General features: G+C 39.1%; 2 protein-coding genes across 2 annotated transcripts in view; one reads left to right on the top strand and one right to left on the bottom strand.

Annotated features, from left to right (window-relative positions):
* The window catches only part of RIF1 (replication timing regulatory factor 1), a 260,403-nt gene that overhangs the window by 19,483 nt on the left and 218,004 nt on the right, over window positions 1-22,916 (bottom strand). The window lies entirely within an intron of this gene.
* Window positions 1-22,916, top strand: part of NEB (nebulin) — a 206,325-nt gene that overhangs the window by 35,293 nt on the left and 148,116 nt on the right. The window contains exons 24-38 of the mRNA XM_058664477.1: window positions 680-778; window positions 2,306-2,410; window positions 2,936-3,043; window positions 3,133-3,246; window positions 6,755-6,952; window positions 9,478-9,585; window positions 11,492-11,590; window positions 12,357-12,461; window positions 12,551-12,658; window positions 14,591-14,902; window positions 15,006-15,212; window positions 17,644-17,748; window positions 18,429-18,536; window positions 20,078-20,389; window positions 21,322-21,528. Of these exons, the coding sequence (XP_058520460.1) occupies window positions 680-778; window positions 2,306-2,410; window positions 2,936-3,043; window positions 3,133-3,246; window positions 6,755-6,952; window positions 9,478-9,585; window positions 11,492-11,590; window positions 12,357-12,461; window positions 12,551-12,658; window positions 14,591-14,902; window positions 15,006-15,212; window positions 17,644-17,748; window positions 18,429-18,536; window positions 20,078-20,389; window positions 21,322-21,528 (2,295 nt within the window). The remainder of the gene's footprint in view (window positions 1-679; window positions 779-2,305; window positions 2,411-2,935; window positions 3,044-3,132; window positions 3,247-6,754; window positions 6,953-9,477; window positions 9,586-11,491; window positions 11,591-12,356; window positions 12,462-12,550; window positions 12,659-14,590; window positions 14,903-15,005; window positions 15,213-17,643; window positions 17,749-18,428; window positions 18,537-20,077; window positions 20,390-21,321; window positions 21,529-22,916) is intronic.

Here is a 22,916-nt window from a genome sequence, read left to right as displayed (position 1 = left end):
CATTCAGCAACTGTAAGCCAAGGACTAGTATATGCCTGACACTGTCCTTGGTGCTGAAAAAGGGTAGAAAAGAAGATAGGCTGTCGCTGCCACTATTTGGAGTAAAGGAAGACAGCACAGAAACAGAAGATGTGAGGCAGTGGTAAGAAAAGCGTTGTAGGATGATAATATAAAATTAACACAGAATGATGTTCAAGAGAGTGATTGGATGGCATCTTAGATTGATCAAGGAAGGCCTGAAATAGGAGTGTCCAGCCATGGCAAGGTGGTGGCGAGAGCATCAGGAAGAACAGTCTGAAAAGAATAAGCTTGCTATTGAAGAAATTGAAAGGAAGAAGGGACTGGACCATGTGGGGATGGGTAAGACTAATAACAAGTGGAAGATTAGGACATACAGGAAGGGATAGATTCTGTAGAACTCATAAGTCTAGTTTAGAATCAATAGCAAGTACAGGATCTGAGTAGAGGAAAAATAATACGGGTGCTGAGTTGCTGCAGAAAGAGCAGTGACAACTTTAGAAGACAGGAAGAGGAGGGAGGAGGAACGATGGAGAAAGAGGAAATGTAAACTTATCAGAGACTATTTTTGATAGAACTTTTTATAAGGTAAAGCATTGGTAAAAGTATGAGAATGTAAACATACATTATGAAAATTGATTAAAGAATATTTGTTTTCCAGCATACCTACAAAGTTCATCCAGATAAGACCAAATTCACAGCGGTCACTGATACTCCTGTACTATTGCAAGCCCAGCTCAACACAAAGCAGCTTAGCGATGTAAGTACCTTTACATATACAAGTGTGAGTGACCCTGAGGACTTGGCTTGCTTAAGTGTGGCATGTGCTCTTACTCTTCATGGACTTCTTACCTCATTCATGCCGTTTTTCAAGTTGTATTTAATAATACAAATAAATCTGTGAGATTGAATTGCAAACTGAGAAAAGTGAAGATAGAAAACAATATTAAAATTCACTAACCATTAGTGACAATTTCTTAGTCAATACCAACTGTCATATTTTACACTATAGTTTCCTGCCAATTTAAATAAACAGTGACACAAAAACCATTCATTTGGCTAGGTAACTGGAGGAACCTAACATTCTGTTTTCTAATAAGTGATTAGTTGGTGCTGTTGCTGTGATCAACAGACCACGTTTTGAATAGTAGGGTGGTAGCACATAAGTTCTGAACAGTAGCATACTATTTGCAAGACAGCAAAAAGAAAGATACAGTTGGTTTTTCTATAAAACCTGTTTTAGTAATACGGATTAGTTGACATGCAGTTGGTAAAGAGAATGGTGGCATTTAACCTATAAGTGATACCAGTTCATAGACAATTTTTTTTTAGTATGCTCAGATTGTGTGTGCCAAGGAATAATGAAACAGAGTCAAGCCTTATGGCATAGCAAGTTAAGGCACTACTTGGCATACTTATCTCCTGTATCAAAGTGCCTGGGGTCAAGTTCCAACTCTGCTTCCTATCCAGCTTCCTACTAAGGCATCAAGGAGGCCATATTTGATGACTAAAGTACTTGCGGCAGGATTTGGATGGAGTCATTAGCTCCTCTCTGTGGCCAGGCCCAGCCCCAGCTGTTGGAGTCATTCTACTCTGCCATTCAAATAACATCAGTAAAGTTTAAATAAAGAACAGCTTTTTACTAACAGCACTGACTTGGCAAGCTGCTGAGGAAGGACAGTGCTGGAGATGCTACCAGTCACCAACCTCCTTGTTGGCCTGCTTTAAGCCACAGCAGGTTCTGTCCTGGAGGAGCTTAGTAACAGTTCTTCTCAATCTTAATCTGTTTTGCCTAGAGCTCCACAACTCAACATCCCTGTTCTTCCTTCTGGCTCCCTTCCTCACACTGCAGCTGTGTAAAATTTCAGTCCTTTGTTTAAGAAGATTTTGTGTAACTTTTTAAACAGTGCTGACATTTTATTTGGAATTGTAATTGTTTTTGTAAGTTCTCCAACTGAATAATTTCGTGAAGTTTCAGGTTTTCTTGTCCTCCACAGGTACAGCAGTATAAATCAGATTCATATTCTCCTATATTTGAGGGAAGTTCAAGAAGTTCATGGAAATGAGCAATATCTCCAATTCAATTTTCCATAACTTTTTAAAATGTTCTCATACACCATAATAGCAACCACAAAATGACAATTCAGTCAGTCCCTTGATGAGGAGATTAGGTTTCAGAACCTAAGGGAGACTTGACTATCTCCTTCAAGAATTTTCTTGAAGTCCTACATAAGTTCAGTGGAGTTCCTGCTCCAAATTTCTGGATGTTTTCTATTTTGTTTTCCAGCTGAATTACAAAGCAAAACACAAAGATGAGAAGTTCAAGTGCAGTGTCCCAGCGGATGCTCCAGAGTTTATCCAACACAGAGTGAATGCCTATAACCTGAGTGATGTAAGTACCAAAGGCAAGAAACCTACTTTTGGTGCGCAGTTAGAAAGCAAAGGTGATAAAATAGCATTTAAAAAGACTGGTTAGGGAATTGTACAATTAATCAACTGCTGAAATTGCAACCAGAGTGTAAATGGAGATTTTAAAGCCCGAATGCTCTTCTGATTATTATTTAGCTACAAATTCCATTTTCACTGTACTTAGTACCTTCAGAAGCTTTCTATGTTTCCCCTCTGCTGAGACAGTTTTATAAAACTTCACCAGGTAAATATCAGAGTTTGCCTCCAAGTGATTGTTATTTTAACATCATGATAGCAGAATCTTAATAAATATCACAGAATTTTAAAAATATATTTTATACTTAACGATAGCGAGAAACTGATAATCAAAGATTACACTTGCATTTGGTAACTTTGGTGTTTATTACTGAAATAAGTGTATATACACAAATTTTTTATCTGCTATTTTTAGTTTTTACTGAATTTATCTGATGTTTTTGTACCTTTTTCTTAAAATTTCCCTGTCCAGAATGTTTATAAACATGACTGGGAGAAGAGCAAAGCTAAGAAGTTTGACATTAAAGTGGACGCCATTCCCCTGCTGGCAGCCAAAGCCAACAGCAGGAATGCCAGCGATGTGAGTGTGGCTCACAGGTGTGGGCAGGGCAGCCTCAGGGGCATTTCCTGCTGAGGAGCTGGCAATGTGGCATTGTGCTGTCCTTGCAGGTGATGTACAAGAAGGACTATGAGAAGAGCAAAGGGAAGATGATTGGAGCCCTCAGCATTAACGATGACCCGAAGATGCTACACTCCCTGAAGACAGCCAAAAACCAGAGTGACGTGAGTGTCTTGGTGACTCAACCTGTCTTATTTTCAGGAGACTGCCATAGAGGAGCTGTATGCAACAGTTTCATACCCATGAGCTCTCTCATGCACCACTGATGGCTGGGGAAAACTTTAGAAGCAAAATGTGTTCCTGGATTCTTGCACCTCTCACATTTGAGGAGATGAAGCACTGATCCATACTTAACACTCATTTTTTTTACTTTGAAAATGCAGAAGTGAATATTAATAAAATATTGATTGTAGTTCTGAAAACCTCTTGGAAGGTAGCCATGCTTAATGTCTTAGCACCAATGCTTAAAACCTGCTAGAAGATCTCATTAGATGCTTTCATGTTTTGTCTAATTGAACTATAGTAAAGTGATTTCAAAACTATCCATATCTTGGAAGAATGTCATGAGCCACATAAAAAAATTTTACTATATCTGTTATTGGCCTTTATTGATTTTATCCCTTAGTATTGGCCTTGGTCCAGAAAAATAAACATCGTTTGTTGTTCATAAGCAATCTGAACCCTTGATATAAGGGTTCACGATAAAAGGCGTGGACCAGCTATTTTAAAAAAGTGGACTTTCGGGATTCCATAAATCCATAAATTGGCTTCTCTGTGGGCCATCCATCCATCTTCTATTAGCATTCTTACTCTATGATGATCAGCATCTGTCGTTGCACATCATAGCTCTGTGATGTCTAAAACATGTTTAGAGAATCTTTTAAAGGTGGTAAGAAAGTTCAACACAGCTTATATATAGGAGGATGCTTCAATATGTTCATAGAAACGGTGTTGAGTTTTTTTAAAACCTTGCAAAAATTTTAACAATAAGCAATTTTAAGAATTTTTTTAAAGATTCGTTGTATTGGTTGTTTATGATAAAAGAGGGAGGATGGAGGATTTAATTGCATGTTCATATCATCTGTAGTATCTTTCTAAAATTTATTTTGCATTTACTATGTAATTTAATAGCACTTTAAAGCATCCAGTTCCATATTTCTCTTTAGTCACTTCACAGTTATGTTAGTATACAGTGCCCACACGCTTAATATCTTGCTCCTTGTCCATATCTCTTCTCAAGAAAGTTACACTTTCTGTTGAGAGTATTCATACATTTATCATTCTGTTCCTTTCTAAAGAGTTACTTTATTTTATTGGAAAGTCAGATATACAGAGAGGAGAAGAGACAGACAAGAAAAAAGATCTTCCATCCACTGATTTACTCCCCAAGTGGCTACTACAGCCAGAGCTGAGCCAGTCTGAAGCCAGGAGCCTGCAGCCTCCTCCGGGTCTCCCATGTGGGTGCAGATTCCCAAGGCTTTGAGCTGTCTTTGACTGCTTTCCCAGGTCACAAGCAGGGAGCTGGATGGGAAGCAGGGCTGTCGGGATCAGAACTTGCACCCGTATGGGATCCAGACACATGCAAGGCGAGGACTTCAGTCACAAGGCTACCATGCTGGGTCCTAAATTCTATTCTTTAATCCTGTCACTGAACACTAGGCACATAATAAACATCTGTTAGTTGATTTTTTTTTACCAGCCAAATGAGGTAGGCAAGGAATGGTTCTCAAATTATATCCAAGATAGGTTTAAAGCACAGGTATAAAACATGCAGAAGCTTCAAAACAAATCTTTAAAGCAATCTAAATCTTTAATATTTTGTATGGTCTGATATGTATGAGTTGGTGTGAACATAAGCAAGAGAGTCAAGGCAATTTAGTTAAAAACATCTCTACACACAGCAGCTATTGTTTTGACTGTTGCATCAGCTTATCTCCTATAAAGGCATAAGATTTTTAAATTGTCTTACACATTTTAAATTGTCTTACACACTCCAAGAAAGACTTTATATTTAATTTTCACAAAGCCACTTCAAGATTTTACAGTGAAGTGATAAATTTGTCCAGAGAGAATAATTGTTCACAAAACGTGAGAAGGAAGATCAAGTTTCCTAAGAAGGCTGAAGGGGCACATCATTTTCAAAAGGAGCTATTACAGAAGACTGGCAAACTATGTCAGTGCTTGCTCTCTTGGGTCATTGTCTTTTCTTCTAATAAGAAATATTACTAATAAGAGCAGATTTTATACATTCCATAGATACAGATCCAAGAAGACAACTCCAGTTCTCTCGCTTTCCTGTTCCTCTCCCTCCCTCCCTTCCTCACCTCTATCAGTTTTTGCTCAGGGTCCCTATTTTTAGTTTTGCCTTTTTTACTCATTAGAGTATAGAGAATGAATTTTACAAATACAATTTCAAGAGCACACTGATATTTCCTCCCTCCTCTTCCTTCCTTTTTCATTTTCATTTTTTTTTTTTTTTTTGTGGTGACATGCTTCCAGGTTTTACCTCATAGTCACAGGCTGAATGCTCCTCTGAACAGAGTTGTACAAGTAAAAGAGATACATCACTGTTCCTCCGGGGTGTAGACAAGGTTACAGATAACCACTGAAACACATGTCAGTGTAGTTCAATATAAAGTTTGTGTTTATCCTCTGTTAGCTAGAGCTAATCAAAAACAGGTTTTGTTTTGGGTCTGACTGACTTCACTAAGCACAATGATCTCCACTTGCATCCATTTTGTTGCAAAAGACAGGATTTAATTGTTTTCATGAAATGTATCACAGTTTGTTTATCCAGTCATCAGTTGATGGCCATATGGGTAGAGGGTCACTGTTCTTAATGCTTGTGCAATCACAGAGCGATAGGATGGTTGTGGTATATCTCTGAAACGGTGCATCAGAATTTTTCTGTTAAGATAACTGGTGAAGCTGGGTGTTTGGTCTAATTAGAACCTCTTCTAACCCTTGCAGATCAGCCAAGCACATGGTCTCCTGAGGCCAGGCAGGGCATTTGCTTTATGAGAATATGGTCCATTAGGGCCACAGTTACTTTAATGGCTAATTTCACACACTTTTCTCCTTTGTGGTCTTTTAACTGCTGTAATCTGAGCTTCTTTTAAATTGTTACCAAAATTAAACTTGGTATGAAGAAAACTTTTGCCATTCTCAGTGGGGTTTTCCTTCTGTTGGGAAGGCAATAAGTTGAAAAACCAACTTCTGTCTACTTAAAACTGACTCTGGAGAGCTATCATTTATGAAATTCTAGCTATGAGATGAAATGATTGCCTTGTGATTTTTTTTCACTAGTGGAAGAGTTTACTGGAAAACTCTTCAAAGTTGGGGTTGTATTAATAGGAATAATGCCTGTTAACACTGTTTTATAATAAAACAATTCCTGGCTGAAGTAGAAGCAATGGCCCATTGCAGGTGTCCATTTGACTTTTGAGAGCTGCTCTTTGAACCAAAAAGAGATTTGGGAATCTCTTGACCCTATACAATTTTCTGGGGCGGATTTCAACAATGCACGATAAAGGAACAAATTTGGGAACAGAGTAACTACTTAGATGTTTGCATCTGTTTCTCCAACGTGTGTTTGTTGCTTATGGAGATCTCTGTGATTCCAGCAATCCACTAAGGAATATTGGTAACAAATGATAATTTTTTTATTCACAGCGTGAATATCGTAAAGACTATGAGAAGTCCAAAACCATCTATACAGCCCCTCTTGATATGCTCCAAGTCACTCAAGCTAAGAAATCTCAGGCAATTGCCAGTGATGTGGACTATAAGCATGTCCTACACAATTACAGCTACCCACCTGACAGCATCAATGTGGACCTGGCCAAAAAGGCCTACGCACTGCAGAGTGATGTGAGTAACTAAGTTTTCTCTCTCCTGTCTTTTGGTGGTAACCACTGAGAAGGGTGGGTGATAGTTTGGTGTTTCTCAATGGTCTCTGCGCTGTCCTCTGTCTATAAGCAAGTGGTACTGGTTATATTATTTCAGGGCCCTAGAGGAGCATGCCCTTCAAGGTTATGAGACCAGGGGTTGGCCTGCACCCTAGGATTGTTTTGCTTTGGAAAGTTAGCATCATTGCTCAGTCTAGAATCTCTGTAAAACTCAGATAAGATGAAAGAATTATTGCAAGGATTTAAATACATGCAAAATATTTAGCATGGTGCCAGGTGTTGATGAATTCTCAATAAACATTTACTATTATTATCACTGCCAGTATTACCAATAACTTTACAGAGATTTCTATTTTACATGAAAAGGAAAATATCATCTACAGCATAGATTTTTGTAACTGAGGTTAGGCTGAGCCATACAGTTGAATACTTTGTACTAAAAATAGTCTTACACTAAAAAAACATAGTAAAATGCACTACCATAAACTTAGCATCTTCATCTTTTAAAAATATTTATTTATTTACCTGAAAGGCACAGTTACAGAGAATGGGGAAGGAGAGATTGGAAGAGGGGGAAGCGAGATCTTCCAGCTGTTACGTTACTTGACAAATGACTGCAATGACTGGAGCTGGGCTGGTCAGGAACCAGGAGCTTCTTCGGGATCTCCTCTGTGGGTGCAGTTGTTTTCCCAGGCACATTAGCTGGAAGCAGGATGGAAAGTAGAGAGCTGAAACTCAAACCAACACCATATGGGCTGCCAGTGCAGGAGTAGCGGGACCTGCTACACCACAGTGTTGCCTCCATCTTTATCACTTTTAACTGTATAGTTTAGTTGTATCAAATATATTCATATCATTGTGCAACCAAGTTAAAAACACTTTTTTATCTTGCATAACTGAGCCTCTATATTCATTAAGCAGTGACATCCATTTCCTCTTCACCCTGGTGTGGAAGCTTGCCACTCTGAATAATTTCCCTAGGAGGCTCACATATGTGGAATCACACATAGTATTTGTCCATTTAATACTGTCCTTTTGCGGGTCAGCACAATAGTTCAACCGGTTAATTCTTCACCTCCAAGCAAAGGCTTCCTATATGGGTGCCAGTTTGTGTCCCAGCTGCTCCATGTTCCATCCAGCTCCTTGCTTGTGGCTTTGGAAAGCAATGGTGCAAAGCCTTGGGAATCTGCACCTGTGTGGGAGACCTGGAGGAAGCTCCTGGCTCTTAGCTTTAGATCAGCTCAGTTCTGGCCATTGCAGCTATTGGAATATAAGCCAGCAGGTGAAGATCTTTCCCTCTATATCTCCTCCTCTCTGCAAATCTGCCTTTCCAATGGAAATAAAGAAACACTTTTTAAAAAGACTGTCATTTTCACTTAGTATGTCTTCAAGAGTTGTTCCTGTGGTAGCATGTGTCAGACTTACCTTGTCTGTGCTGAATAATATCCTATTGTATGTATATACCACATTTTGCTTATCCATTCGTTTGTGGGAGGCATTTGGATTGCTTCTACATTTTAGTTATTGTGACTAATGCTACTATCAATATGGGCTTGAGAATATCTCTTCAAGAACTGTTTTTCAGTTTATTTATCCCAGAGGTTGAGTTGTTGGGTTATGTAGCCATTCTAGTTTAATTTTTTTAGAAGTCACCCTACTTTCTGACACCCAGGTTGCATGATTTTACTCTCCCCACTAACAATTCTTTGCACATTGTCATATTATTGTGATTTGTTGAATTTTGTTGTTTATCCTGAAGAGATTGAAAGGTGATGACATATGCTTTGTTAATTTTTCAATCCTGATAAAAGATTCACCTGGATGAACAACAGAGTGAATCTGGAAATTAAATTCCAGATATAGGTTATGGCCAGATAATAGGATTAGCTCATTATCTTACTAGTGTTACATAACTGATCCCTAAACAATAATTCCAAATAATGTTTGCTCTCTTTGGTAAATTAATAATAAATGCAACAACTTAAAATGTTAAATTGACCAGCAAAGAAAAACATTTCTTAATTGACCAGTGCACAGGAAGATCAATGTATGTGAACATTTAGCACAAATAAGGACTATCAAGTCTCATTAGAAAATGAACAAAACTATCAAAATGGCCATAGTCCTAATTTGACAATAGGAATATAACACTTAAAGAACCAGAGAATAATCATCTTATGTTCCATTATCTCAATATAAATATTTCACTTATTTGCAATCCAACATTGACTGTCTTTTTTCCATACTGAAACTAGGCTTCTACATATTTCCATTAAATTGGCAGTAGGGTTAAAATTGAACATATGCCAGTTTACAGAAAAACACAAACTTTGGAGTTAAAATCTCTCACTGAAGAAATGTTTAAAATGAACTTCATGTGTGGAGGAAGGAAGCTGGTCAGAAATCTTAAAATTACTTTAAGTAGAAGATAAATATTATATGGGTGATGCTGAGCCGAGTAATATAATTTTTCTCCTGGTGCTGCAGGTGGAGTACAAAGCTGACTACAACAGCTGGATGAAAGGCTGTGGCTGGGTCCCTTTTGGATCCTTAGAAATGGAGAAGGCAAAGCGAGCTTCAGACATCCTTAATGAGGTAAAGCTGCTGGGTGTGTAGGACAGATTTGCATGTAGGTCATGCCAAGATCTCCTCACAGAATGACAAGTGCCTCTCTTACTGCTTCATACTGTGATCATTGTTCCTGAGGGAAAAAGCTATCCACAGGCATGAATTATCCAGGCAGAATCACTTAAGCTAATCCTTCATGCTACAAACATTTCTAACAGCTCTCAAGGTATAATTGACATACCATAGAATTCACATATGCGAAATAAACACTTGATACATTTTAGTCAGTTCACCACAACTGAAGTTTTAAATGCTTCCAGGAATTCAAAATGCTCTCTCCTGATACGCCTGCTCCCATCTTGAACCCCAGGCAGTGACTGATCTGCTTTCTAAGTTTTCGCTTTTCCTAGGAATTTCTTCTGTATGTTATTTGCTTCAGTTTGTGTGTGTTTGAGCATCTTCAACATTTCTCTGTGTGCTTATGGTTCATTCCTTTTGATTCCTATAAGTCATATTTTGATTATATCACTAACAAAAGATAAGCAAATTTTTCCAAATTTTTGATGGTTATGAATGACACATCAGTTAGGAGAAGCTTGTTTGGAGAACTTTACGTCAAATTCTAATGATTTTAATGTAGCCTGTAACTAATTATTCAGCCTAAGAAAAAGAGTGATGTTGAGGTCCAGAAAGTAAGCCACTGTCATCAGCCTCTGTCATCAGCTGACGTTCGTTCCTGTTGTTGGGTGACTGAATTGTCAAGAAGGGTAGACATCGTCTAGGAAAGAGACAGGGGAGGCTGTCTTCCGCCTTCAAGCCTCGACTCTTGCTTAGTGATTTTGCCCTGTTTTTTTTTTTTATTGAGGGGGGGCAAAATCCACTTCCTCAGATCTTTCAGGAAAGGTCCTTGTGGTAGTTTTCAGAAGTCTGATGCTGAAAAACCCAATATTACTATATATACAGGGGTGGCGTGTATAATACACACAAAGCAAGAGGGTTGGGGAACTTATAAGGGAAGAATATAAGAGTAAGCATAGCTTAAAAGAAAAAGTGTAGCTAGAAGTTGTGAGCCTCTCATGGGACACAACCCCAAAATTGCCTGTCTTGTGCCTCCTTAGCACTTCAGTGATAATCTGTGTTGACTTGCCGCCTTAAGGCTTGTAAGCAGACATCTTCAGTGTCCTGTTGATAACACTAGCTGTTACCTTAGGGGCTTTAATTGCTGACAAAGTGATGCGGGAAAAAGACATTCCTGAGAATGTGCTGGTGTCCAGCAAAGACAGCCCAATCTCCCCTATCAGTTTTCTGTTAATCCCTTAGTGATCCTGTGTGCTATTTCTGGATATAAGAAGATAGTTGAACTCTGGCTCCTGAGGTCCTATTGATCTGTATTGCTCCAAACCATCCAAAGTTAAGCTGATTAAAAAAAAAAAACACTTTTGTTGGAAAGTTAGCTATACAAAGAAGAGGAGAGTCAGACAAGAAAGATCTTCCATCCACTGATTCACTCCCCAAGTGGCCACTATAGCCAGAGCTGAGCCAATCTGAAGCCAGGAGCCTGCAGCCTCCTCCAGGTTTCCCATGTGGGTGCAGGGTCCTAAGGCTTTGAGCTGTCTTTGACTGCTTTCCCTGGCCACAAGCAGGGAGCTGGATGGGAAGCAGGGCTGTCGGGATTAGAACTTTCACCCATATGGGGTCCAGACACATGCAAGGCGAGGACTTCAGCCACTAAGCTACCATGTCAGGTCCAGTTAAACTGGTTTTAAAAACACATGCCTTGCATTTGCTTCTTTCAAACCCATAAAATATCTGGTCATTTGTGTTTTTTATCAGCAAAAATTTGCCCGTCTCTCTGAAATGAAATCAAGAATTTTGACATACTAGCCTTTAGCCAAAAAAAGCAACTTGGTTTTGTTTTTGATTCTCCAAACAGAAAAAATATCGCCAACATCCAGACACTCTAAAGTTTACTTCTATTGAAGATGCTCCAATTACAGTACAATCCAAGATTAACCAGGCCCAGAGGAGTGATGTAAGTGTTAATCCTGTTGATATCTTAGTAAATGCTTATGAACTGCGTTACATTTGTATTTCAAATGTACTGGTCACCTGCAGTTGCTGTGCAGACTTAATAACCTCAAATACCAGAGGCACTGCATCATCCCAGTGCGTACACATGTATTCATGACTTTAGAATGTTATGTGTATTGTGCTTGCCTCTCCTTTGGGCCACTTGACGTTACTTTCTAAGGAGGAGGTTTCTCTGAGTGAGAAGGATGACTACATCTCTATTTCTTGGAAAGAACAGGAAGAATGAATAGCAAAAGGTACTACATCAAATGATGGAGTTACCTAGTTAAGACTGAAGTTAGATGTAAAACAAATGTCAAATGTAGTCAAAACATTCTCCAAGTCCTTTAGTTGTCTACAAAATATAATAAAGGTGGTTGGTGCATTCTGCTTGGTTATTTTCCCTGTGCTCAGGAAGATGTGTGTAGGGTAACCTGCTCATCAGTTGGCCTCTGTGCCAGTTTGCACCAGGGGCCCTGACTTGGTTTCATTGCTTCTTGGTGCATATACCCAGGGGTTTTCATTGAATTGATCCAGTACTAACACAAGGCTCTATACAACTGTCTTTAAGGCCTTCAGATATTTGTGGATGAATATGAGGATAGCATAGGTGATGTCTTTTCTAAAGCCACCTCTGTGCAGTATGACTCGGTCTGAAATTATTTCCCTGTGTCATTTAATGTTTCTCTGATTGATTGATTTGTTGATACATTCTCCACCCCTTCCAGATCGCTTACAAAGCCAAAGGGGAGGAAATCCTTCACAAGTACAGCCTGCCAGCAGACCTGCCACAGTTCATTCAGGCTAAAGTCAATGCCTACAACATCAGTGAGGTATGGGTGTGTGCTGAGACATGGATATGCCTGTTCAGCCTTTACCAGCATGGTCTCTCAGCTATAGTCCCATGATATTCTTCTTTCAGAATATGTACAAGGCAGACTTGAAGGACTTAAGCAAGAAGGGATATGACCTGAGAACCGACGCAATTCCCATCAAAGCTGCCAAAGCTGCCAGGCAGGCAGCGAGTGATGTAAGTCCAGCCATGGTATCACACCGGGAGGTTAGAAAACATGGCACAGTGGCCTTGGGGTTTGATTGATTGCCCCAAAATTTCCACATCTGCTACAATCCCCTACTGGAAGCAACTCTGGTTGTGAACTATTTAAAATGAAAGCTTCCTAAACAAATCGGGTTTTTCCCTGGGAAATAATTTCTATAAGGGCTCTTCAAATAGTTTGTGGAAAACAGAATTAAAATAACTTTACTTGTGGTACCAAAAAAAAATGTAAGACTATGTATATAGTCTTTTTTCAACTAACATGTTTTCCATGAACTTGTAATGATTCCTCATTCAATCTTTCTTTCATTGATGATTTCCACACCCCTGAACTTACAATTCTCATCTATAATGTTATTTATCTATATTGCTAGGCTTCAAAAGTCACATTACTTATGAAAAAGAAATGACTTGCTATGTAAGTCATGGCAGTCTCCTAATGGTTAAAATTCCATCCCCAAGCTTCCTGAATCTGTAAGGTTTTCCTTTTTTGTTCATTTCCCTAATTACTTCCACAGACAAAGCTTCATAGCCACTGATAGTCGCTAGTTTCCATTGAAGTTAGCAATTCATTTCATACTCTATTTTACTTCCACTCAAATGTGCCACGATGTCACTTTGCTCTTTGAGATGTAGATAAAACAGGCTAAAACTCCCACTTGTCCTAAAGGAAGTGGGACCCCACCACTACCTCTGACGAGATGCCTAGCTTGTTTCCTGATCACCTCTGGCTCCTGGTTTGTGTACAGTCATTTTGTCTGAGCTCTCCTCAACTTTTTTTTTTTTTTACTGGTTTACTTCTTTCTGCTCTGCCCAACTCCAAAGTGAAACACAGCCCCTTCTGATTTTCCAGAAAATTCCAGGCAACACTTTGCTCATGGTCTGAAATGAAGTCTGTATTGCATGACATTGAAGAGCACTCATTGTCATCCTGAAGAGTCTTGCCTCTCTGGCTTTCCCACATCACCCTTCCTCAGCGGGTGCTCTCCCTTAGCCACCTGTCAGCTGACCTTCCACAGCCCTTTTCTCACATCAGCTTCTGATTAACAGGAGCCTCTCCTGGTCTTGCCAAGAAAGGTCAAGCCCCGTTATTTTATTACACAGAGCCAATTATTGTTTACCTATTACTGGTTCTGGGTGCTCCTTGGATACCCAGTTCTAATACTGGCAAAATTCTGTGACTGATCAAACAAATAACCATTGGTTTTAGGCTGTTACAGAGATTGTGACACATTTCAGTTTTCTCCCCAGCATTGTTAGCTGAGAAGAACCAGTATGGAGATTTATGTTGTCATTGATACAAATTATGCTAATGTTTCCATCTTAAACTTTCTTGGGTAGGCAGAAGCAGCTACAGACAATCTGATTGGGCCCAAATAGCATTTTATCTTACCAGGTTACATTTTTGCATACAGTTTATGCAGCATGCAGTTTTCATTGAAGCATACAGTCACCTTTTCTTTCTGCTTATTCTGCCTCCAAAGATTCACTTGGGCATAGGAATTATTTTTATTTGCATCTGTACAGAGCAAGCACAGGAGCATTCTTCTTGTCATGTTTCCCTAGACAATGTATCTCAAAGCTACTTAGATAGCATTTACATTGCAGGAGGTATTGCAAGAAATCTAGACATGGTTTTAAAGTACATGGGAGGACCACATAGGTTGTTTGTACAAACTACACCATTTTATGTAAGAGACACGAGCATCCATAGATTTTGATGTCCTGGGAAGGTCCTGAAACTGATTTTCCTTAAATATTGAAGGGCAACTGTATTTGCAGGTGAATAATTGGTTATTGAAGTACAGAAGTTCTGCCACACTCAATTACTTCAACTGTGGCCTCTATTTCAGTAAAATCTTCAAAAGTACCATTTTAAAAGATATCCACCTTTGTTTCCAATAGGTTCAGTACAAAAAAGATTATGAAAAAGCTAAAGGCAAAATGGTTGGCTTCCAAAGTCTTCAAGATGATCCTAAGCTGGTTCATTACATGAATGTGGCCAAGATACAATCAGACCGGGAATACAAAAAAGACTATGAGAAGACAAAGACCAAATACAATACACCCCATGATATGTTCAACGTGGTGGCAGCAAAGAAAGCTCAGGATGTTGCCAGCAACGTCAACTATAAGCATTCTCTCCATCACTACACCTATCTTCCTGATGCCATGGACCTGGAGCTGTCCAAAAACATGATGCACATACAGAGTGATGTGAGTGCCACCCACTTCCCAGCAAATATGCCTGTTAGTTCAAAGCCTGCATGAAAGACACGACTACCTGGGTCCTCATTCCTCTTTTCTGCCCTTCCTGTAGAATGCCTATAAGGAAGACTACAACACCTGGATGAAAGGCATTGGCTGGATACCTATCGGCAGTCTTGATGTAGAGAAAGTTAAAAAGGCGGGTGACGCCCTTAATGAAAAGAAGTACAGGCAACATCCAGACACCCTCAAATTTACCAGTGTTGTGGACTCCCCAGTTATGGTCCAAGCGAAACAGAACACACAGCAAATCAGTGATGTGAGTACAGCTAAAGACTGGAGGATGGGTTTTCTTTAGTTCCCTCTGAAATACTGTGACATTTGGGTAAATTTGATAAAGTGCAGTAAGTTCCATTCTAGGATCAGACACACACAGATGCAGAATTGAAGTTTAAATTTAAGACATTTTCATGACCAGTTAATCATTAAATTTTATATTAAGCTGCATATTTATGCTTCATAAATGAAACAGTAACACAAGAAAATAGCCCACATAACTATGTTTTTCCCCTCATAGTTGAGCACACACAATAAAACTTTTCAGCTATGTCTTCAGAGAAATTAGTATTGTTTCCATGCAAATTATGAGCAGAATGTATGCTTTGGCTAAAGTGAAAAACTCTAAAGGCTAGGTATATTGCAGAATTAAAGGACCTCAAAACCACTCATTACTTCATCTAATGAATGTTTTTGAACACCTGTGATGTGCCAGGCACCACATGCTGTGCTGAGGATATAAATGTGAAATAGACAAGGGTGAATGGGTGTGAGAATGAACAACATAAGACAAGAGCCTAAAAGAAAGATGTGGATCCAGGCAAATAATGGAGGCCCATGCTAGGTAAACACAGAAGAAGAGGGAAACTGCCCAGCAAACCAGGCAGTGGCATATTCCCTGCAGAAGAAACAGTATAACAACAAAGAAGCAAATGGTTCAGGATTGTCACCCGCCCGATTGTTGAGGGTCTTGTTCCCAAACTGTGGAATCTGGACATTGTGGGTTAAACAATGTGAGATGTTGAAAATATTTTATATGTAGAGTCACAGTATCAGGTCTGTGTTGTAAAATATAGCTCTGGAAGAAAGTATGGGTGCTACATTTAGGAAGAATGGGACAGGAGACAAGAAAATGAACCAAAAACTTGTTCGGGACAACCAAGGGAAGCCTTCACTGAACTTAAACTAAGGTAGTAGCAATGGAAAATAAAGAAATATTTAGAAAGTGGAATTCATAAAGTTCTGTGAGTGTGTAGACAGAGTTCCCCACAGGCAGTGAGGAATGAAAGAAAACTTTTGGATGCCTACCAGAAGTTATTTAGTATTTGAGGTATAGAGTTCTTCATGCTGTGAATACATAAACAACACTTTACATAGGATATTCTACATGGACATGCTTAGGAAATTGGAGTATATACAATGGATGAGAATTATCAAATTGGAAAATATGTGATTCTGTTTCCATGATAGTTTCAAAATAAGCAACTTCTTTCCCATTACCAAGTGAAAATAAGATTTCTACATCATATACTTCAGTGATGTTCAGTGAAAGTGCATGTAATTATCCAAAATGAGAAAATAGCATAAATACCAAATGGTAAGTATTTTGAGAATAGCTGGTTAATGTATAAGCACTTTAATTTTATTCTAAAAAAAAATACTGCAGGCTGTAACTTACTCTGTTTTCTGACTATGGATTTAAAATGATAAAAAAAATGATTTTAAAATGAAACAAAGAACTAAAACCAACTAACTGACCAAATGAATGAAAATCCCTGAAACTATGGAGCTATCAACTCCACAGGCTTGAATTTACTTAGCTTCAATGAATCCTATTCTTCATATTAGAGTTTCACATCTGAAGGTGCTTTCTCTTACCTGACAGAAAAGATCTTAGTATAGAGTTGTTAGGTCTTTCGAAAGATAAGAAGAATACTTTTTGAAAAGTACTTTTTGCTTTTTTTTCTAAATTTGCTATGTCATATCTTTATTGGAGTACTAAACTTGACTGTGAAACGAAAGGAAAATAGACTGTCATAATAACTTGGGGAAAAATTAAGGGTAAAAGGTAGGGACAGGGAAGGGGGAGGAGAGAGCCCTTTGCTTCTAAATCTATATCATAAAGTATGTGAAATCTGTTACAAATTTTTTTAAAATTAAAAAGTGGGAGCATTTCTCCATTCAAGTATGCTTATGGACATTTTATCCCCACTAAGGTCTGTTTTTTACTTGTTAGACTTCTTATTTGGTGAAATATTAAGCATCTTACTGCAGTGCAAATATAAATTGTTATTTCAAAAGCTGTAAAAGAGAGGAGCAGGGAGTGGAGGAATGAGGTAAGACTGGAGGAAGAAAGTGAATATCATTGTGTTCTATACATTTAATATGTTGTATTTTGTACAACTATGACCTAGTTTTGCCTACAAATCATATTGAATGTTTTGAATACTAATTAAACCTACAATTAGAAATTTTTCTCCTAAGAAATGCAATCACTACTTCACAGATACGCAAAGCAAAAATAACAATAAAATTTGTATAAAGTCAAAAAAGGGTGGAAGAATGCCTTTTGTGGTTTTTAGCAATAGAAATGCGGGGAATTATGCTACGACTAATTCCTATAAGCATGCAACTAATGAAAGTTCCTGTTTGCACTGTTGGCAGTATATTTTGTGTTTGCGACTGTTTTGCAGATCTTGTACAAAGCTAAAGGAGAAGATGTAAAGCACAAATACACTATCAGTCCTGATCTTCCTCAGTTTCTCCAGGCCAAGTGCAACGCTTACAATATAAGTGATGTAAGTAGGGCTTTCGATGGTGCGGGAAACCCAGAGCTGACCTAAAAGAAGGGAATTTCAGAGTAGGATGATGCCTTCCCAGTTGCTGAAGTCACTCTCCTGCATAGCCCTCCTCATCACCTATCCCATGAGGGTGATTCTTCACCTCCCAAGCTGGTCCTTTCATGTAGAGGATGGCTCCAAAGGATGCAGTATTCTTCACCTTGAGCTCTCTGCTCTGCCAACACGTGCACTTAGTTAGCCCGGTTTTGTATGTGGAACAGTTAATGTCCTCTGTAAAAGTAAAAATAAATGAAGTTTTCTTTTAGTAGTCCTAAAATTTTAAATGTGGGCAACAGGTTCTTTCTTGAGCTTCTCTTCAACGGACTGAACAACTTTGTTTTCTCTAGCTAATGTTTGAATTCCATGGTTTCCAGGACCTTTATCATTTGCTATGTAACCACTCTGGTTTTTCAGTATGTGTTCAAACCAGATTTGAGTGAATCAGTGTAGAGTCCAACTGTTGCATGTGACACATTTAGTGTGACATTTGCTAATGTGATTTCCTAGAGTAGTGCGTGTGAGGCAGGGTTTCTTCAGCTTGTATTCTGGAAAAGAATAAGTTAACCCCAGCAGTTGAGGAAACACTTTAGTTGATCGATACCTAACAAGCTGACACTCTTTGGGTCTTTCCATCCCAGGTTTGCTACAAACGGGACTGGCATGATTTAATAGCCAAGGGCAACAACGTACTTGGCGATGCTATTCCCATCGCTGCAGCCAAGGCGTCAAGAAACATCGCCAGTGACGTGAGTAAACATTTTAGGAGAAATCTGGGTGATTACCTTTTAAAAAAGTAATCGAATGTGTGCATGTTCAAACTGATGCTTGATTGAATTAGCGACATTCAGTCTCTGTATCTATTGATGTTTTGAAACCTGTCACTTTGCAACATTCTGTTCAGTTGACCCCGCCTGGTAAGGCTGCCATAAGTCTGACAGCAGCTTTCTTCCTTGATTCACAGGCCACGTTACCTTCCCTGACACATTCCTGTGGCAGCCCTGCATTTACTTTCAGGAGGAACACACTAAATGACATGAACATGTTAAATTCAGATGACTGCCTCTGCTATAATCATATCAAGACAGTTGAAAAGATGCTATATAAAGTGTGCAAATTATTATAAACTGAGAAAAATCTACCTTTAAATTGATTTTGTTTTATGTGAATTTATGCTCATGTCATCTGATTTTTTTTAGAAAAAATATACACTTGCATTTCTCATGTTTGAAAAAAGTTTTTTTCAGAAAGTGAGCATGTTTTGTAGAATTCTTTGTCACATGCTATTCCAGGGGCTAATTATAATCTTCGTTTGAGAAAAGTGAAGAATGGCACAATCATGTGTGCAGACTATATAGAAATGGGGGTATGAAAGTTTTACAGCTTTCCCCCTTAGGATTGATACTGAAAAGACCTTCCTCAGCAGTTTGCTTGTAATATGTTTCTATGAAAAATACTCAGGTTTTTGTGGTAGGAAGTGAAGATCTAAAGTAAAATTAACCCTTTATTAAAACACTTGTACAGTTCTTTCTCTAACATGCTTGGAAATTGATCATCATGTCAACTGCTAAATCTTTGTGTACGATTTGTTACTTAAATGGCACGAACTGAGTACCGAGCAGGGTTAGAGGACATTTTCATTTTCTTGCATAAAAGTTGAGGTATTGGTCTGTTGCAGGGTTGTTCAGTCTATAATTCATTGCTGATCGCAGCACTGCAAGACTTTGGACAACAAAGCTTTTGTGTCCACATTTTTACTGATGAGAAAAGCCCCAGAGGTCTCTGCCCCTACTGTTACTCCTTAACTCATTTGCAGCTGCTGTAGCAGTGGGCTTGGGAAACTAGCTGCTAAAATCTGGAGTGGGTGAAGTCTCAGCTAATTGAAAAGCTTGATTTACTCCTACAATAAGAAGTTACACATGAGGTTGGGGAAGTCCCATCCCTATAAAACTAAGAAATATTGATCTTATATTTAGTATTTGTCACATCCACATTAAGTGACAAAGTTTAGTTGTTTTTTTCTGTTTATTTTTAATTTACATGCAAATCATATATAGAAACCAGAGTAAAGAAATGAAACTGGTCTTGTGTTTATTATGATATTCTCATGAAACCAAGAAATAGTTGAAATAAACATTTTCACTCCATGCTGTAGGGGGACATGGTTTGCATTTCTGGGACACTCTTCAAGATCTTCACAATGTTCTGAGTACCTTAATGAGTAAATAGAAATGTTTCACCCAAGGTTATCTTTGGTAAAGACTTTGCTAACTGGAATCTCTTTCTGCAGTATAAATACAAGGAAGCTTATGAGAAGTCCAAGGGAAAACAAGTGGGTTTCAGAAGCCTCCAGGATGATCCCAAGCTGGTCCATTACATGAATGTGGCAAAGATGCAGTCTGATCGTGAATACAAAAAGAACTATGAGAACACCAAAACCAGCTATCATACCCCCGGAGACATGGTTAGCATTACAGCTGCAAAGATGGCCCAGGATGTTGCTACCAATGTCAACTATAAACAGCCAATACATCACTACACATATCTTCCTGATGCCATGAGTTTCGAGCACACGAGGAATGCGAATCAAATTCAGAGCGATGTGAGTATGCATAACACAACACACCAGGGGGAGTTTGGCTTTAAAAGATGATCAGATCTCTCTGTGTAGTTAGAATTCTGAGTGCAGTGAGACCATTGAAAGATGATGAATTCTAGGAGAAGCAGCCACACTGTTGAAAGATAGCTAAGAGACATGGTAGGCAAGTTCTCTGGCTTACACCATAGTAGCTGCCATAGTCTTTATTAACTTATGGATGAGTAATCAAGCTGTGTTCCACTAACTGTGTAAAATACCTTGATTCTCAGTCAGGAGAAATGGGTACTCCATGGGGACTACTTTAATGGTGACAGATAATATGAGCATAAATGCAAAATAGGAGAACTCTGCTTCTTCAGGCAGTTTTTTTTTCATTTAACTTCAAGTCACACTGTCGTCCATATAAATCTATGTAATGTGTCATCTGAAACTATTAGGAAAGGTTTGGTGCTTGCAGTTTGATTCATGGAGAACTGCACTTGGGAGATGTTTAGTATTCAGGGCATTTCCTTCTGCAGGAGCAAGATTTCTATAAGGATTGTCATCTCTAAAGGGAAGATACCTTGATGCTCAATGAAAATCTGTCTCCCCAGCTGAGATGAGGAGTAGCTTTCTGTGGGCAACATGGGTGAAATTCAAAGTTTTAGAATCTTCAGCGAAATTAAAAGGACAGTCCAGTTTTGTTGAAAGGCATTTTTTTTAGGCAGTACCCATGGAAGTATGTGACCTAAATTCCCTTCTGTGTTGTGTAATGCAGCTGGCAATGGAACTGCATTTTCTTATTGCCAGATTCCAGGTAATGAACCCTGGCAGACACAGGCTCACAAGCATGCTGAAAAGAATTGCCAGTTGTTTCCTTGGAGAATTGCAGATTCCAGAACTAGCTCTTGAATGTTCTCTAGCATCCCTCTTCAAGGAGCTTAACTCTTTTACAGAATGTATACAAGGATGAGTACAACAACTTCTTCAAGGGCATTGGATGGATTCCTATTGGTTCTTTGGAGGTTGAGAAGGCAAAAAAAGCAGGTGACGCATTAAATGAGAGGAAATATCGGCAGCACCCAGACACTATCAAGTTCACAAGTGTGCCTGATTCCATGGGCATGGTTTTGGCTCAGCATAACACCAAGCAGCTAAGTGATGTAAGTGATTTCCCCTCCCAAAAGATTTGTCCATGAAAAAAAATCTCTTGTGGCCAAACCACTCAGCCTTCCTGATTCAATATGTGAGGATGCATCGACGTTGGGAAAGAAACTGGTTTTGAGATGTAAGGAAACAATTTCGCTTTTGAAGCAACTTGAAACTTAAACAGAGAAACCAAAAGAGGCTATTCTGAATTTGCTTTATTCTCTGAATGCAGAGTCTGTGCTATTTATAAGCAGATTCCCACCTGTTGTACATGTGAAACGACACTGTTACTATTATCATCCATGTAAATTGCAAAACAGGCTATTGCCTACTCCAAGTCACAGTGTTGAACCTGATGACATGGGGAAGGAACAGAATGTCCTTGACCCTTTTCCTGGCAGCTCCATGTTCTGAGAGGCAGGTTCTGAACAGGGTCTCTGGGAAAAGATGAGAGGTTTATCTGTGGTCCTCCAAGGTCTCCTGTATGAGACCAGGATTCCTATTCCTTTGGTGAGAGACTGGTTGCTATCTTCACTTGGTAATTTCAGAACTCTGCTGAAATGTCTCCACCAGGAAAAGAGAAGTAATTAAAAAAGCAAAGAAAGGCCATCTCACTGTGGGTTTTGCCTCTGATTCTAGAACCTAGGGAACACTTTCCTCCTCTCAGTTTTGAGGCTTGTCTCTGGATTTTATTTCTCAGGGTAGCCTCTTCCCTGCCATTTGCTACATATGCTGAAAGATTCATTCTATTATAGTGGTAATCAGTCATATAAATTCTTTTGTTTTTTTACTTAGAAGGTGTTGCTTATTGTGTGAGAAACGTTGCCGGCAGTTAACTAGGAGAATGGTTCACTTGCTGCTTTCATTCTTTGTCATCCCCATAAGTGCCAAAAATATATCCCTAATGTTCAAGTTGAAAATTTGGTACCTGCCACTGACACCCCTCCGTGTGAACCCCACATCTATTGCCTCACTGAGTCAGCTTCCTGGCTGGCTCCCCACTGACTTGTTGGAGTGCTGTTGTCTCTAAGCTGGTGCCAGTCTCAGTGCCTTCTGGCTTCTGCATCTCGTAGAGATGACTGATGATCTCTAGCTTGGGATCTCTGGCCAGAGTTTCAGCCCATCACCAGAAGGAACATCTTGAAGACATAAATAAACCATGTTCCTCTTTAATGTAAAAATCTTTCAGGAGATTCTTGTACTTCAAGTGAAATCAGAACTCCTTAATTTGGCTGAAAAGCTCCTTTGCTCTCCCACTGCCCGTCTAATCCTCCTGGTCTTCTGGGCAGAGGCCAGCCCCGTGACTCAGTTGTTCTCAAATCCCCCAAAGTGGTGGCTTCACCATTACCCCAAGAGAGTTAAGGTCATAATGGAGAATAGAGAAGGGCTGGGCAGAAGAGCC

This window comes from Ochotona princeps, chromosome 5 (assembly GCF_030435755.1).
Source record: "Ochotona princeps isolate mOchPri1 chromosome 5, mOchPri1.hap1, whole genome shotgun sequence".
Lineage (NCBI taxonomy): Eukaryota > Metazoa > Chordata > Mammalia > Lagomorpha > Ochotonidae > Ochotona > Ochotona princeps.
The sequence above is the reverse complement of the archived record's forward strand: the minus strand, read 5'-3'. Positions and strand labels throughout refer to the sequence as shown.